The 19,086-nt window shown below is 41.4% G+C and overlaps 1 protein-coding gene across 1 annotated transcript; it reads right to left on the bottom strand.

Moving 5' to 3' along the window:
• Positions 1-16,295: 16,295 nt before the first annotated feature.
• On the bottom strand, positions 16,296-17,765 carry LOC149154320 (uncharacterized). Its single transcript, XM_089444113.1, has one exon. It carries the CDS (start codon positions 17,763-17,765, stop codon positions 16,296-16,298), a length of 1,470 nt encoding a protein of 489 aa, XP_089300239.1.
• Positions 17,766-19,086: the final 1,321 nt, after the last annotated feature.

The following is a 19,086-nucleotide window of genomic DNA, read 5'->3' as shown; positions in this document are numbered from 1 at the left end:
AAGGAGCACTCCAACCTCCCCCGACTCAGAACTAAATGATGAGGTCTGAGCCATGCGAGGAAGACACTAATATAAATATCATGCTACGGAGTGGAATTGCGACAGGAGATGACAAAGGGAAGCAACCTAAAGAAAGTACCTTGGTTCACAAGGCTCCAACGAAGGAACCAAAATTCGATTTGGAGCGCGCTAAGGAGACCTTCATGGAAGCTAAGAGGAGCTTCATTGATGCCTCCACTTCAGGAAGTAAAGATAGATTGGTGCTGGAAATGGACCCATTGATGCTTACTACGTTCTTGGAAACATGCATGAAGCTCCTACGTGACAGCAAGGCTGTAAAGGGGCTACAAGAACTCATAACTAGATGCACTGGGACCACGCCAGGAGAAGTGCGTGTAGTTCGGAACCTCGGGAATCACACGATGCAAACAGGAAGGGAAATGAGATTGACCGCGCAGATTGGGGAATATGAGATGGACTAAGTGATTTTGGATCTAGGGTCGGACACGAGCATGCTGCAAAAATAGACATGGGAGTGCATGGGCAGGCCTACGTTGCAATGGTCTCCTATCCAACGGCAAAGGGTGAACCAACAAAAGATCATACCTATGTGGAGATTGCAGGGAATCATGGTAGATATTGAAGGAGCAAGCATGCTAGCAAATTTCAAAGTAATAGAAATTTTTGATGACAACAATCCCGACCCCACGCTATTGGGAATAGATTGGGCCACTGACATGAATGGAGTGATAAATCTAAAGAAGCACAAGATGATCCTTGAAAAAAATTCTTTGCGTGTAGTGGTGCCTTTAGACCGTACAGAACGATCACGCTACATGGAGCCAGTGTGCGACTACGACAGCGACATTTATTTGGATTGCATCGACACGATAACCGTGCGGGAGCAAGACTCGGTAAATCCAACCACGGATGGGCAAATCTCATGGGAACATGAAAGCTCCTGCACATCAGATTCTAACGAGGAGATATAACGATGGCAGAACCAGTTACATGAGGTAACCATGCTCAATTGTAACATGATAAAAAGATTGTTGTGCTGCATAACAACAGAGGTAAGAGATCTGCCTTCGTATGATGGGTTAAGCGATGTGGATGACTTCCTAAACAAATTTGAAAGAGAAGTACCAAAATAGCAACGTTTTGATGCTCTGAAATGGGTACTGCAAGCTACGCCCACAAGATGGTGGGGGATGCACCAGAGAAATTTTTACGATTGGCACGAATGCAAAAGGATGATGCACATGCAGTTTGGGAAGCCTCCGATGCAATTAACAGACAAAATTATTGGACGAACCGGCCTGCGCACCCACATATCCAGGTGGATACAGGCATATGGTGTGAAAGCTGCATGAATGCACACCATCCTCGTGGTAGGAGAGACGATCAGTAAGTAGCTGCGGGTAAGGAAATGGCTCGAATGACCCCTCTGGTTAGGACCACGAAGTATGGAAATACCAAGTGCGCAGAAGAATATCCATGCAGAGGCTTTTAACAAAGTACATGAAGCACTGAACAAGGTCCACGATGTGAAGTGGATTGACTGGGACCTACACATACTAGTAGTTCTATGGGCTTATAGGACCGCGTGCAAGAACCTGACCGCGTAGGAACCACCAAGGCTAGTGTATGAAGAAACCGTTGTAAATCCTATAGTACCTAGAGAGCTTAGACCGTGCATAATAGCACAAGTAGATATGACATTTCGTGGAGCCTTGGAAGTAGAAATTCAACAAGGAAATTTTAGACTCTAAGAACTTGAAGAAGAAAGGGTACGATTAAGGAAGAAAATTGCTTTGGTGGACATGGAATTCAAGAAGCTGGAGGACGGGATAAAGGAAGATTTTCTCGGCAAAAAGGCCAGGGTGATAAGGCAGGATGCATACGATCATGATGATAGGTTTAAAGCCTATCGCCGCGAATTGATCAGTCTGATGCCTTGGCTTGGACCACACATTACTAGGCAAATTGACCAGGGTAGCGCGTTGCAGATGGAAAAGTGCGAGATGTCGTCCGTAACAATAAAAGGTGAGCGTTTTCCACAAAACATGATGGATGACTGGATGAAACTTTACACGGGTGGTGCAACCACCTGACTAGCTGAAGGAAGTACAGTCTTAGTGCTCCAGGCAGTTGGAAGGAAGCGGGGGACTGTAAAGTATTCTTCCCAGGAACTGCGCGATGTTGGAGCTACGCGCAGAAGCAAAGAGCAACAATGTCCACACCCACGCACGGGGTATTGCGCTGCCATGCAGTTTAGCTAGAAAGTGACCATTGAAGTCACTATTCATGATGGGATGCTCGACTTAAGACCAAATGGAGTGGGCGGCAGGCATTTAAGACGCGATTTATGGGCAATATTTGGGAAAATTTGTTGCCAAGGGAGAATTAATGAACCAAATTTGGGGGGAATGGTCGAATTCAAATTCAAAAAGCGCTATAAATTACAAGGGGCTACCCAGAAAACAACACTTGGTCATTTGCGAATTGAGCTATTGAGTAGAGCCCTGATTGTTGTGTGTCGAGCATTGATTGAGCCCCTGAGTTCGCGAGTGCTAGATTTTTGGACAGACACGATGGAAACAACTGAGGAAGTTATGGAGATAACCGAAATGACTACTGAAGAGGCCGCATAGGCCCTGACTATGGGGGATGCTCCAGAAGGTGCCAGGATTGTGGCAAAAATCCCGAAATCACTGCGCACGCCAAGACCCAAGAAGGACAAACAAGCGATGGTTCTCGTAATTGTGTCCCCGCGAAACCCACTGCGCACTAAGCTGTCAATGGAGGAGAAGGGGAAAGTCATCACCATAGAGACCGATGAAGAAGAAGAAGACCTGGAGGAGCTAATAATCGTAGAAGATGAGGATGAAGGCATGGGGGAGGAAACTGAGACTGCGCACCCCCAGCAAAAGCTGCCCACCTATGTTCCCCCATGAAAGGGAAGGCTAAAGTGCCCAAGGACCTTGACGAGACCAAGAGCTCACTCCAAACCCATCTCCTCCCAGACAACATTATTTTTGAGGGCACGCACCTGGGATGGGTGCCGAGCTTAAAATTAAAAGATTGGGACCTCGCTGACAACAAGAAGTTACCTCACCTTGATACCTCGCACCTCATGAAGCCCAAGAAGAACACCGCGGAGGCGGTTACAGAATTAGAGCCATGAAATTAGCTGCGCAAAGTGGAAAAGTCCGAGCTACTTAACCTGTTCTGGGTTCCGCATTTGCATCGTGCCCCAATAACCATTTTCATCATCAGGCAGCTTCTCTACCTGGTGCATGATGGGTGTTTGTGGCTAGAGGATCCCATCCCCATCATGATAGATTTAATTCACCACATTTTCTGGCTTCCATACAAAGGAGAGGACCCCATGGACATCTTGTAAGGGAAGAGTAGTGACTTTGCCATCGTAGAGACCATGAAGAATAAGTACAAGATGGAAAAGAAGAAAAGGGGATAGGCTATATCCAGCATCAATGACAAAGCAGTGAAAGTGGCAACCCAAATAATGGTCGGTAAGGTTATGCGCAAGTGCCGTGTAGACGAGGTACCCACGCCGGTGGTCACATTGGCCAAGCAGTGTGCGGAGGGGGTCTAGTTTAACTGGTCCGAGTTCCTCTGCAAGGATTTTTTGGAGAATTTCACGAAGCTCAGGAGTAGGGCAAAACGTTCCACTATGCATGGCTTTTGCGGTCCATAGTACTCATGGCAAGGGAATTACCGGAGGATAGACAATTCCCCAAAATTGACAGGGATCTGTCAGATGCCGGGAAGTATGCTTCGATCTGGGCCACAAAGGATGCCACTAGGATCCTCGATAGTAAAATATTATGGGTGTTCATGGAGATGAACCTCAGAATGGGGATCAACCACAAGCCGCGGTTGTCGCCCACTGTCTACAACAACCTTCAGAGTTTTACAGAATTTAAAGCGGACATCCATAGTATTTACATCAGAGCACTTAAGGTCTCGACTAAACAATGGACGAAGCTACCCTTTGTAGCCACATACGATGTCATCTTTAACATCCCGGAGACATGGCTGCTGGAGTGGTGCACTCCAGACATCACGAAGATAGAGAGGTCGGCGGCGCAGAGGAAGAAAGACACGGCCAAGCTGCACATCACACCGTTGGCAGAAAAGAGAAGGAACGAAAAAGCGGTAGTAGAAGTGCGGGTGGTGTGGGACACTACACAGACAACAACTGAGCAGGAAAAGGTAGCAGCAGCACCACCACCAGCATTGGAGGCAGTCGTGAAGGCGCGCGAGGGCCAAACGTCGCCTTCACATGCGCAGCAAGTAGAGGAAGAAGAGGGAGGCATGGACCCACAAACTGTTTCAACACAGTTGAAGGGCTCACACCCAACCGAGCTAGAAGGATTGTGCAAGAAGGTCAAGGCATCAAAGTTGTCTATTGACATGATCACCTAACTGAAGGTGATCTACACGACATCAGTGAGGCAGTGCATGATGTCACCTCCGAGGCCCTCCAAAATTTCATGTAGGTGAACAATATTGTGTTGGGGGCCCTTAGAGCATAGTTGTAGGAGTTGCAGGTGCGCCCTCCTCAGGCTAGTACCCTTTCGACCAACCTCGTAGTTGGAACAACGATAGTAGAACAAATGCGGCGCATTCGGATGACGAATACCATAGTGCTTCCAAAAGGGGCACTAGTGACAACAAATGAGGCCGACAGGCCTACAGTTAGCATGCTGAAGGGTCTCAGTATCAATATGGTTGCACTCTCGTGGGACCTTATATGTTTTACAGGATGGGATAACTGCAAAGCTACAAGCTATGGAGAGTCGTGCACTCCAAGTTCTTAGTGAGCAAAAAAGCAATACGAAACAATTGAGCTTGCAACATGACGAAGTGGTGTTGTAGAATCGATAGCTGGTCCATGTAACAGACGAAGCTTTCGAAAGCGTCTCGGAGTTGGCCATCCCAGCAGACATAGAAGAAAAGCCACACATCCACAGGTTAATAGCAGGGGTGCATGAGCCGCGACAGGAAATGACAAAGGTTCGACGGGAGCTAAGCCTTCAGATCGTCGAGCTATGGTTAAAGGCACAACTGTCCACCCCTACTAAAGTCAGAGAACAATGCACTAGCGTTATCACAGCGGGACTGGACGAAATTGATAGTGCAGTACGAGACTGCACCAGCATGTTGGAAGAATCCTTTGAGGTCCTCACAAATCTGGAGGAGGACCCCAACATCCAACGATTAGAGACAGAGGCACGAAAACTCCAATAGTAGTATGACAGTGTCAAAGGAACTATGCAGATGGTGACTCTCACCTAGAGGCTCGCGTGGATGCAATAGGCCAAGGCGCTGAAAGAAGAGGCAAATGCAGCACGACATAAGGAAGCAGGCTCAAAGGCATGCATTCAGCCTTGGATCGACAAGGCCTTCACCATTACAACAGACATTCAAGGCAAGATCACACACATGCAGGGGATACACACACTGATGCAGAGAAGCACTTCTAACACAATGGTCTCAGAACAACGCATGCAACAGATCCAGTAGGTAGTAGCTCAGTACGCTGCTGACCTTGCCACAGCTCGAGCATAGTTGGAGGGACTCCGCGCAAAGGTCTTCGCACGGATAGAGTGATTCGAGGGTGAGTCACGATGTTTGTGTTAGGGGCTTGCTTAAGGCCATAAAGTGCCTTCTTCAGCCTACAAACGTGAGTATGTTTACTATGTACTTTGAATCCGAAGGGTTTTTCGATATATACCTCTTCATCAATGGTACCATTCAACAAATTTTTATTCACATCCATTTTATGGATGTTCCATACCATAGTTGCTACCAAGGAGACCTACTATCTTATAGTTTTGTATCTCACTGTAGGTGAAAATGTTACTTCATAATCAATTCCTTCTTGTTGAGAGACACCCCTAGCTACAAACCTTTCACTATATTTTTAAATGCTTCCATATGGTACATGCTTAATCTTGTAGAGACTTTTCGAAGTTACAACATATTTGTCATTCATCCTAGGAACAATTTCCCAAACTCTATTTTTCATTATAGATTGACATTATTCTTTCATGGAATATTTCTATTATTAATGTTTGACATATTGTTAAAAGGAGGATGATTTTTCTTCAATTAATTTCATTATATAGGTTGCATACCCTAAATATCTTTTAGGATTTTTACTTTCCTTGGATGTCCCTTTAGCTACAACATGCCCTTCTACTTCTTGATGAGTTTATGTTAACCAATTAGGTCCCTTATGAGTTTAGGGATTATGAATTGTTGCACAACTTCACTGGGACCTTCTTCTTCATGATTACATACTAACTTCTTCTTCCCTTGGACATTCTTCAAATATAGGTAGTTATTCATCATCAAAATCAATTGGGAGATCTTTAAACTTGTTGTAGGCAATTTTTTCATCAAAAAATATGTCTCTACTTACTTCAATTCAGTTACCTTCCTTGATGTCGAACCTATATTACTTTGAATAAGTACTATAGCCAACAAATATGACCTTCATGCTTGTAGTATCTAATTTATTCCTTTTATCTTTTGGAATATGAATGTAGACAGGGAAACCAAATATTTGAAGATGATCTACACTAGGTTTCTCTTGGTAAACAATTATTCAAGAGTTATGTTGTCAATTATCTTATGAGGAATTCGATGTTGAATATAGATTGTTGTTTTGGACGCTTCATCCAAAAGGAATTGAGGTAAGTCTTTATCATGTAACATAGCTCTAATGCATTCTTTAATTGTACAATTCTTCCTTTTCACTACTCCATTTCATTTTAGATTATACAGAACTATCAACTCCCTCTTAATTCCAACCTCGTTATAGAAATATATGAGTTCTTTTGATGTGTACTCCCCTCCATTTTCAGGTCTTAACACTTTTATATTCCTTTCCTTAAAATTCTCCACTTCTGCTTTGAATTCTTGAAATTTATCAAATACTCCATCATTGGACTTAAGTAAATAAATCCACATCTTTCTTGAGTGGTCATTAATGAAAGTCACATAGTATAGATGACCTCCAAGAGATTTTGTACTCATAGGAACATAAACATAAGAGTGAATGAGATGTGATATTTCTTTAGGTCTTGAAGCACTACTTCTAAATTATTTCTTTATATTTTTACCTAGTGCACATCCCTTAAAACTACTTTCATGATCTTCCTTCGATTCAGGGATGGAATTTACCATAGAGTTTAAGGATGGTAAGATTTTATAATGAAGCTTTCCAAGCCTTCTATGTCAAAGTTACAATGGATTGATTTCAAGATGAACAAAGTCTTGAGAGAGAGGTGTAAGTAATTTGCAAAGCATTCCCTCATGAATTCCAATGATTTTTGCATTATCAATTCTAGAAACCTTACTCCATACCATAACTTTTCCATCTACGAAATTAATTATACCCCCCTTATATTTAAAAAAAGAAATAGAATGTATTTTTTCCTTCAAACTTGGGACATATAGTTTGTTGTTGAGATATATGTTTCCTCCATCTTCTAGCTGCAACATGGTTGATCCAATTCCTTTGACTGCGTAGTTCTTCTTGTCTCCAAGATCGACTGAATGAAAAGATATTCCTTTTGATAGAGTCTCTAGTTCTCCAAGTTCACCTATCATAATCCTATAAGATCTATTGTCAGTTAACCATATGTTGTCATCTTCAAAGGGAAATGTAAGTGTTGAGAATAACCCTTCATTCTTTGTAGAGGAGATCTTGGTCATGTAATTCTTGATAGATAATAAGAGATCCCAAAATGATTTGATTCCTTACTTGAGATGTGTTTTCATCATGGAGAACTATTTCAATGATAACTTCTTCCAGGATGAAGTGATATTCATCATGTCCTTTGTCAACCATAGCTCCAATACCATGCTGAGAAATCATCTGGGCTATAATTGAAGCGATTTCTCTTAGACTTGATAATTTCTTGTGATGTTCTTTTACTTTTCTTCATTATTATCTTCTTCCTATCTTATTATTATGTTGTGTTTATTAAAACAACTACCAAAACATGAAGATGAATAGTAGATAAGGACACAAGATGTAGGCTGCTAACAAGGGCAAAACCTCTCCTAGAGAGGAAAACCCACAAAAATATATTCTCTTCTTATAGATTCGTCAAATGACGAATTCTAGGACCTCTAGACCAAGACTAAGACCCTTCCAAGACCAAGTAAGACCTTTTGGAGGATATTTTTCTTCTTACCAAGTCAAACCAAGTCAAACCTATTAAAAATAGTAAGAACTATTAATTGTTTAAACAAATCTATATAGTAGTTTGTATATGGTATGTAGTTTCATGGATTATAGAAAAATAATGTCAAATATATGTGTATGTGTGCGTGTATGTGTGATTTTTTAGAAACTGATGTTTTCAAATATTTGTATCTCAATCCACTAGGTTTGTGATCTTGAACAAATATTTAAATAAACCAAGTCATTGTACACATAATATTCCCACAAGGAAAAATTTAAACTCAATACAACATGTGTGGGTTCATAACACATGCATGTTCTTAGTGTCAATAAAGTATGCACATTCGAAAAGTGCTTGTATGTTTCTAGTGGTAGGAACATTCATGCATTCATGCATATAATTACTTTAACAAATGCAAAATTGTCCAAGTAGGTTTATGGTAGATGGGGAGGGTGAGAAAGGGATGAATAGAGCGTCCAAGTGAAAAAAGGATAAAAGAAGGAGAGTGATACATATAGAGTGGCGGGTGGGGAATAATGTGCTGATGTGAAATGACTAAGGTTGGTTTAGGTGGGGTGGAGAGGGAGAGAGAGGGAGGCATAGAAGGGTAAAGGGGGAGATTTGAGGGGGAAGTAGAAAAAGAGAGAGCAGAGGGTGGGGAAGAATAAGTTGGTGAGTGAGGGGAGGGAGTGTGTGAGAGTTGAAAAGTAAGAGAGATATGTAAAGAGGGTGGGACAAGGAGAAGGAGGGATATATTTTTTGTTGACATGAAGAGGAAGAGGGGGACAATTTTGTTGGGGGATGTTGTGAATGATGGATTCAGAGACGGAGGGGGAGAGAGAGAGAGAGAGAGTGAGAGAGAATAAGAGGGAGGAGAGAGATATGATATGTGGCTATATGAGAGCTATGGGATGGAGAGAAAGGGAGAGGCAGGATAGAGAGAGAGATTGTGTGAGTGAGTGAGAGTTGTGGAAGAGAGGGAGAGAGTGGAGGGGGAAGAGAGAGGAAGAGTTAGAGATAGTGATACGACATAAGGAGAAGAGAACTAGAGATGGGGATGACATAAGGGAGATAGAGTGAGGGAGCGAGAGAGAGAGAAATAATGATAAATGGACTTAGAGAGAGATAGGGTTAGAGGGTAGATAGATAGAGAGGGGGAAACTTTTGTGAAAAACAAACTCAATGAGTGAGTGATGGATAGAGAAATAGAGGAAGTTGGAGGGGAATGGAGATATAGGGATAGAAGGGGGGGAAAGAGAAATATAGAAGGACAGGATGGAGAGTGAATGGAATAGGGAGGAGGGACTCATAGAGAGGGATATATATATATATATATATATATATATATATATATATATATATATATATATATATATATAGAGAGAGAGAGAGAGAGAGAGAGAGAGAGAGAGAGAGAGAGGATGGAGAGAGATAGAGAGAAGGAGATAAGGGTAAGGTGGAAACAAGGTTGGAGGGGAAGGAGTGAGAGAGAGATAGAGAAGGATAAAGCGAGGAAGATACATAGAAGTATGTATAATAGAAAGAGAGAGAAAGAGTTTGAGGATATTTTGTCAAGGATAAAATGAGTGAGGGATATAGAAATAAGAGAGAGAGAGAGAGAGATGGAGGAGGGGGAGAGAGATGGAGATAGGATGGAGAGTGATAAGAGTAGGGAGGGATAGGGAGATAGGTAAACATGTAGAGAGAGAGAGAGAGACAGAGAGGTGGTGATATGGAGATACAAACAAAAATATAGGGAGAAAAAAATATAGAACTAGAGGAGAGATGTAGTGGGAGGAAACTTGTGTGAGGGGAAATTGGAGGGGATAGAGAACAAAGAACATAGAGATAGATAGAGAGAGGGAGGGAGAGTGATGTGGCAGAAGGGAAGAGAGATATTCAAGGCATGAGGGAGAGAGAGTGAAGGAGAGACGGATGAAGATAGAGACAAAGAGGGAAGAAGGGATAGAGAGATATAGATAAATATGTAAATGGAAATAGAAAGATAGAGAATAGTGGAGAGAGAAATATAACAAGGGAAGGAGAATGGAGGGAGGAGCGAGAGAAGGAGGGGTAGATTGAGAGAGGAGAGAGAGGTAGGTGGACAATGGAAGAAGAGAGAGATAGAGAGGTAAGAAGAGAGATATAGGTGGAGATAGAGAGAGGGAGAGAAAAGAGGGAGGAACAGAGAGACTGGAGGGGGATGAGAGGGGAATACTTGGAGAAAGAATGGGAAGAAAGGGATGAAGGGATGGACTAAGAGAGAGAGGAGAGAGGGAGGTAGGAAATATAGAAGGACAGATATAGAGGGAGGAAGTGAGAGAGAATGGCATGTTGTAAATGAAAGACAGATAAGAAAGAATGGGGTGATAAATAAATAAATATGGGGGAGAGCGAGAGGGGGGGGGAGTGAGAGATACAAAGATATATGTATGGAGAAACATATACAGATGGAGGGAAGATAGAAAGAGGCATGGAAGTGGTATGAGGAGGAATATGGGGGGTAGAGATATGGAAGAAGAGAGATAAAAGAGTGAGAGTGAGAGGTAGGGGGAGAGATAGAGTTGGGGTGTATAGAGGGTGAGATATGGTAAGGGGGTGAGGGTGTGAGATACAAGGAGATATAAAGGGATATAGAGGCAAAGAGGGGAATATAAATATATAGAAATAGAAAAATATGTAAATGGAAAAAGGGATATAGTAAGTGGCGGGGAGATAAAGAGGGAGACTAAGAGGTATAGAGATGGAGAGAGAGATTGATGGGGCATAGATGATATATAGTGGTTGGAGGGAGTGGAAATAGGGAGATATAAAGAGGGAAGAGAATAAAAAGAGAAGTGGAGATAAAGAGTCAGAGAGAAGGGAGGAAAGGGATGGAAAGAGTGCACAAAGATGGCAGTGGTATATGTGAAGAAGAGGGAAGGGGAACAAGGGGGGGAGGAAGAATTATACAAAGAGAGGGAGTGGGAGGTAGGTATATGTATAGAGAGAGTGACGTGTGGGAAAGGGAAGCAGATAGAGAGTTAGTGAGGGGAGAGAAATAACAAAAGAGGGAGGGATGTATATAGAAAGAGGGAAGAAGAGATAAATAGAAAAAAAAATATCTAGATGGGAATAGAGAGATAGAGAGTGGGGTGGTGATAGAGTGAAGGAGATATGGAGGGAGATCATAGAAAGAGGGAGTGGAGGGAGATTGAGATAGGAGAGATATAGAAAGAGCGAGAGTAGAGAAAGAGAAAGATATCGAGGGAAGAAGGGAGAGAGAGAGAGGCATGGAGATAGAGAGTGATATAAAAGGAGAGAGGGAAGGATGGATATATAGTGGAAAACAATTAAGGGGGGAATAGATAAGGAAGAAAACATACAAAAAGAGAGAGAAAGAGAGTGATGGGGGAGAGAAGGAGAGAATTTGAGAGGACGTGAGGGAGAGATAGAAGGGAAGAGTGAGGGAGATAGAAACAGAGAGGGAATAATATATAGAGAGACACTAACAAATATCTAAATGGGAATTAATATAGGAAGTGGAAGAGATTGGGAGGGCGATAGTGAGGGTCGAGAGAGAGAAGGGGGAAAGGGATATTCAGAAAGGATATACAGAGAGGAAGGGAGAGTGGAAGAAGAGATTGATAGAGAAGGAAGAAGAGAGAGAGAGAGTTGGAGATAGGGAGTGAGAGAGAGTGAGAGAGGTAGGGATGGAGAGAGAGTAGGAGGAAGATGAGATACAAAAATATAAAGAGGGAGGTGGATAGAGGGAGGGAAAATGATGGCATAGAGGGGGGAAGAGAGTGAGTGAGTGGGGGGAGGAGAAAGAGAGGAAGGGAGAGAGATATATAGATATGGTTGGGAGATAATAGGGGAGGAGTATATAGAGGTATAGATATAGATAAAAATAGAGAGAGTGAGAGGAAGAGAGAGAGTGTCTGTGATGGGGGAGAGAGGGAGGGAGATAGTGAGGGAGTGAGGGGGAGAAAGAAAGAGAGGAGATAGGGATGTAGATAGAGATAGAGAGATAAGAAGAGATACGTAGACATATCTATTTATTTAAATGGAAATAGAGAGATGGAGAGTGTGGGAGAGATAGAGAGAGAGAGAGAGGGAAGGATACTAAGAGATGAACATAGAGAATGAGAGGAATTGAGAGAGAGAGGGATGGAGAGAGTGGAGTGGGAAGAGGATATATATATATATATATATATATATATATATATATATATATATATATATATATATATATATGGAGGGAGGGATAGTGAAGGGAGATAGAATGAGGGAGTGAGGGAGAGGGAGGGATATAAATATAGATAGCAAATAATATATAGAGAGACACAACCAATTATATAAATGGAAATATAGAGATGGAGAGTAGGGGGAAGAGAAATAGAGAGAGAGAGAGATAGGGAGATAGAAAGAGAAAAGGAGAGACAATTGGAGAATAGTGAGAAAGAGAGGGAAGACGTGAGAGAGAGACATATATAGAGAGTGAGAGAGAATGGGAGGGTGAGGAATGAAGAGATTATATGGGGAGGAAGAGAGAGATAGAGAAATAGTGGGATAGGGAGAGATGTAGTGAGGGAGTGAGGGAGAGAAAGAGAGAAATATAGGGAGAGGAAAGAGTATAAGGAGTGAGGTAGAGAAGGATGGGATGGATATAGAGGAAAAGGGAGTGGAAGATGAGAGAGAGAGAGAGAGAGAGAGAGAGAGAGAGATGGATGAATAGAGTGGAGTCTGAATGAGAGAGAGACAAATAAAGAGAGGGAGAGAGATAAAAAGGGTGTGAGGTACATAGAGAAAGGATATATATATATATATATATATATATATATATATATATATATATATATATATATATATATATATATATATATATAGGGATAGGGAAGAATAGAGAAACAGATATGGACCAATATGTAAATGAAAATAAAGAAATAAAAGTTTGTGGGGAATCAAAAGAGAGGTAGAGTGAAGGAGACAAGGAGGTAGTAGATAGAGGAGTGGAGGGAGACTAAATGAGGAGAGATAGAGAGGGAGAGATAGTGGAAGAAGAGAGTGAATCAAATGGAATAAGAGAGAGAGAGAGAGAGAGAGAGAGAGAGAGAGGGAGGGATGGAGAGACTAGAGGGGAATGGAGAGAGATATAGAAAAATAGAGGGAGAGATGATGATGGGGGAGAGAAATTGAGAGAAGGAGATATGGGGAGAGATAATGTCTTTGATGCGGGTAGGATAAATAAGGAATAATAGAGATGGAAATGAAGATAAATAGAGAGAGAGAGAGAGAGAGAGAGAGAGAGAGAGAGAGAGAGAGAGATGGTGTGGAGAGGGAGGGAAAGAGTGAGGGAGAGAGATAGAAGGAGATAAGGAGGGAGGTAGAGACGAGAGGGAAGGAGAGATATAGAGACACAAAGAATTATTTAAATGGAAATAGAGAGTTGTAGAGTGTGAGGGGGAAGAGGGAGAGAGAGGGAATGATACAACGAGGGAGGAGAGAGTGAAGGAAGGGAGGGATATTGAGAGAGGAGGGAGAGAGAGATAGGAGAGTGGAAGAAGAGAGTGATAAAATGGGAAGAAGTGAGAGAGAGGTGGAGTGTAATGTACCTAAAATCAAACATAATTTTTTTTATCTGTTGCTAATTTACATTTATGTGGAATTCCCACCGTTTATGGTACACTTTTTCATATTACTATGTTGGTTACATTGATGAACTAATTTTCATGCTTACTTACTATTTGGTTATAAACATATATTTCCTTGGTCATTTTCCAACTATGGTTTAGAAGTATTAGTTTATATTGACACCTTTTAATTATTCGAGGGAAAATTCATATGAATACAAGGGGACTAATGTTGTTTGCCACACACATTGACTCAATACCATTTATATGCTAGTAATACAAGGCTGAGTATTTCCTTTGTATCTTACTTTATACTATTACCCATCGTATTTTGAATCTTAATGTCTTGTTAAAAGGCTTCTTATTCATTGTACTAGTACCTTCAATTTTAATTTCATATATCATGGATCTAATGTGATGATTTTCTGATCAACTTTTGGACTTGACATAATGGCGTTATGGTTTAACCTTACACTTGCGAAATTGGTAAACAAATTGATATGCCTTTATTCCTAGTTGGATATGTGACCATACCACGTAGTCTCTTAGGAGTTGATCCATCGTGTGGCTATCACATTTCTTATTATTTGGATGGTCGATATGACATGGGTTATCCAATGGAATGAGTTGATTAATGCTAATTTGGATAGGGTTATCTACCCTAATTCCATTTTAATTTCTCCATTATGGTATTTCCTACCAACACCCTGCTCTGATAATGAGATGTTCTTTTGTTTTGCCTTCGGCAATGAATTCCCTTGCTCAATTCTTCTGTTACTCTAATGCCATCCCAACTAGTTAACATATTTCAAGGATTTGGCTTGCTTTCCTATCCAGAGTGAAAGTCCCAACTAACCACAACTTTGTTGCATTTTTAAATCCTGCCTCTTGAATATCAATTATATCCTACATTTTTTACCTTGGTCTAATTTTTTCCATGGTGTTCCTATATAGGTTTGAATTTTAAGGACTAGGGTATCAAAGCTAACAATGGCTCCAAGGTTTAATTACTTTAGATTTATTTCATTCTTGGCCTTTTTCCTCCGATTTCTTATCTGAGACTCTATTAGACTTTGAGACTGGTTCAGTGATAATGACCATGTCACATTCCATATCAGGTAACTAGTTTTAGTACATATGTGTTATCATTTTTAGCTCATGGTTATGATACCATTTTTCTTCTCACTTTGACCAACACTATGCTTCTAGTTACAGGTTGAGTGAATAATGGTGGAAATGATAAACTCTTGGTGAGGTTTTGTTATCCCTTAAAGGTAAATCTTAATTCCCACTGTCATACGCACTTGTCAGAATTCAATACAAGTATTTGATCTCCTTCCTTCCTATTTTTGACTCCTGTGAGGCCCTTTGATCATAATCTAGTAGAGGGTTTTAGTTGAAGGCATTCTCATGACCTTTTGATGGGAATATGTTAGCAGGTCATGCATTGCTACTCAAACTTTGTCAACCAACTGTAATTCACTTTCAAAAAGTAACAATGAATAGGGTTTCTTGTATTTATTTAACATTTATACTCTATTTTGAGATACTATCATTTTTAAAGCTATATCTAACGAAGTTGCTCTATTTATTTTCTAGGTGAGATATGACTCTCCTCTTAGACCTCTAAGTAAGTAATTATGCCCTCCTTTCCCTGGGGTTTATTTAACTTATTATTGAGGGTTCACATTTACTGCAATTTCCATCTCTTACATTAAATGGGTTTGTGTTTCCTTTATCTCTACACATACATCCCATCTCTCAAGTCTTGGCTCATTCGAACCCCTTTACAATTGCTCTTGCTTTTCAAGTAAGAGAGCCTAACTATTACTCGAATTGTTTCCCTCTTTTCGGGTTAGATATGTGGAGAACAGATGTGTGGCTTGTGTGTGAACAAGATGGGAACTTCCTCCTTCTTTTCTTATGGGTTTTAGTTTCTCTTATTTATGGGTAGTCTTGTAGGTACTTTATTGTAGTTGAACTTAATTTATTCTAACCACTATGGTAATTTTAATTAATTAGTGAGATTGAAATCGCTACTCGTTCATTACCTTTTTTCCGAAGAAAAAGCGATCTTTTTATTAAGAGAATAAAAAGATACATTGCATATGCTGAGCATTCCAAATTTGCCAATTGCTATACAAAGCAATCAAAAAAACAAAAAAGCTCTTTCTGTCTAAAGGACCACAGAAAGTAGAGCTGTTTTGCTGTAAAAAAAAACAGCTGCAATAAGACAGCCAAACCAAAAAAGCATCCTCGACCGAGGAGACAGTCAATAGAAACAAATAGTTACCGTGAGCGAACAGGTCTTTGGGTCTCCTCAACCGAGAGGAAAACAACCCACAAAAAATATAAAGGAAATATATCAGAGTTTAGAATAAACAGAAGTCTGAGGTAAAAAGTCTATGCATGTATATAATAGATATAATGTAAAGCAAAAATAGCAGCTGAAAGATTATAGATAAGGCGGCACATCTGATGCATGGATCTGTCCATGGCATTCTTCCACTATTTTCCAGCCTCCCAAAGCTTGTTGCAAACCTTCCTTAGAAAGCTTGTCCGCGTCATCGTTACTGTCCCTGTAGATATGACAAATGGAAAAAGAGTTAAAAGATGACTGTAATACCTGTATTTCTTCCAGCATGGGTTTCAATATTTGGTTTTTGCATGAGCTCTTTCCATTAACCCAGTTTATGACATTGAGGGAGTCTCCAAAGATCTGAATAGTGAAGGTGTTCCTTTGAATAAGCCAACATAGAAGCAGTCTCAGGGCTGACAGCTCGGCAAAGTTATTTGATCCAGACCCCAAACCCACTGATGCTTTGAGAGAATTATTTGCGTTGATATGAATAACGATTCCTGCTCCTGCTATGTTGTTTTGGGAAGCTCCATCAAAGAAAGCCCAAGGGATACCATCTTTGATTTGCACCGTCTTATTTTGGACTTGAGGTCTTTTTACTTCTGGCTCTGGGATGGAAGAGAAAATGGAGATAGCTTGGATGGCAGTGACGGATGGTTGGGTTCCCTGATCGTGGAATAAAGCTCTGTTCCTTGCAAGCCAGACTCCCCAACAAATGATGGGCGGGAGATTTCTCAGGTTCCCATTCGGATAATGCTGCCACCAGTTGGACCAAGCCTCGTCCAGATTCCCATTATCCCACTGAAAGGATTTGTTCAAAAGCTTTTCAACCTCCCTCCAGATTTTTGCAGTTTCCAAGCATTGAAGAAACAAATGATCTATTGATTCCTCTTCAATTTTACAGAGGGGGCACCTCCTAGGACCATACATAAACTTAGACTGGAGGATATCCCAGGAAGGAATTTTCTTTTTGAGGAGGCACCAGAGAAAGAGTCTGGCCTTAGCTGGGCATTTAAGTTTCCAAATCTGTTTTGCCCACCATTCTGGTTCACCCCACCCTTTCCTGGATTGAATGAACTTGTATCCATCTTTGGGTGAATATTCACCGGTTTCTCCATGAGCCCAGATCAGACTATCCGGACTGTCTTTTAATCTTACATTGGAGCGAGCAAGTTCTTGAGTGAAAGAAGACCATTCATTCCACCACCTCTGGTCCAGGTGTAGATCCTCTCCATCTTTCCAAGCCTGACCCCAAATACTTGAGTGACCCACCTTTTCCACCTGATCTAGTGTAAGAATGTTTTTATCTTCTAGATGACTAATTAAACCAGGAGAAAGGGCAAAGCTGCCATTGCAGCCGATCCACGGATCTTTCCCAATCTTCAGATTTCTGCCATTCCCAATCTTCCAAGCCAAGCCCTGTTCTATTACCTTCAAAGATTCCACCGTGGCCTTCCATATCACTGATGCCTGCTGCTTGCTCTTTACCGGATTCCTTATCCAATCCTCCAGAGGGACCGGGTCGATATATTTTCTTTTTAACACTCTGGTCCAAAGGTTATCCATCTTTATCAGCCTCCAGCCCGACTTTGCTGCCAGAGACAGACTGAAATCTGGAATATTTTTGATCCCCCAGCCACCCCACTCCTTGGACCTTGCCACTTTGTCTCAGCCCACCCATGGAAGCACTGAGTTCTCCTTGGAGCCATCCCAGAGAAATCTACCGCAGAGTCTTCTGATCTTGTCCATGGTACCTTTGGGAACCCACGTTAAAGCAGCCCAATAAACTGGGATGGCCAAAAGCACAGATTTTATAAGAGTCAGGCGACCCGCTCTCGAGAGCCATTTGAAGCTCCAGTGGGAGATCCTGGATTCAATTTTTGCAATCAGCCAATTCTAGTCCTCCTTCTTGTAGTCATTAGGCTTAAGCCAGAAACCCAAGTATTTGAAGGGGAGATCCAAAGTACTAGGCTGGAAAGGAAGAAAAGTTTGAAGCCTGCCCCTCTCCTGAGCAGCAAGACCTGTCATAATCAACTGAGATTTTCTATGATTTATCTGCATGCCAGTTGCTTTCAGAAACAAATCTAAAATAGATTTTAGTTCCTTTATTTCAGTGTGCTCAGTATTTGTAAAAATCAGTATGTCATCAACAAAAAGGAGATGAGAGATGAATAAATTTGTAGCTACCTCGATACCTTTTACCTTCCCCTCTCTTATGGCCTTGTGAATCAGCTGACTGAGTCCTTCCGCTACTAGGAGGAAGAGCAAAGGGGACAGAGGGCACCCCTGCCTCAGGCCCCTTTGACCTTTGAAGAAGGGAGTGGCAGCTCCATTGATGAGAATTGCATAGCTTACATTCGTAATACATCCCATTATCCAACTGATGAAAGATGGTTTGAAACCAAGGTGGGTAAGAAGCAACCTGAGATATAACCAATTTATCCTGTCATAAGCCTTTGATAAATCGATTTTGATGACTGCACCCTTCTTGTTCTTCTGCCTCACACTATGCATGACCTCCTGAGAAACTCCTATGGCCTCATGAATTTGTCTCCCCGATAAGAACCCGAATTGTTCCATTGAAATATGGCGGGACAAAATTGGTTTGATTTTGTTTGCTATCACTTTAGCTATGATTTTGTAGATGCTATTACATAGCGCAATAGGTATGAAGTCTTCAAAGCTTTCCGGGACTTCTTTCTTTGGGATAAGAGCTATAAACGTGGCATTGAAAGGGTTATAGACTTCCCCTTTTTTCCTGGCCTCTTCCACCACTTCTGTAATTTCTGCTCCTATAAGGTCAAAGAAGTGGAGAAAAAGCTCTATGGACCATCCATCTGGTCCAGGGCTTTTCTCTTTTGCCATCGATTTTATTGTAGCTTCCACT

Source organism: Pinus tabuliformis, chromosome 9 (assembly GCF_031772625.1).
Source record: "Pinus tabuliformis cultivar Carrire ecotype Pingquan chromosome 9, CPIR1, whole genome shotgun sequence".
NCBI classification, from domain to species: domain Eukaryota; kingdom Viridiplantae; phylum Streptophyta; class Pinopsida; order Pinales; family Pinaceae; genus Pinus; species Pinus tabuliformis.
This window is presented reverse-complemented; position numbering and strand designations above follow the sequence as displayed.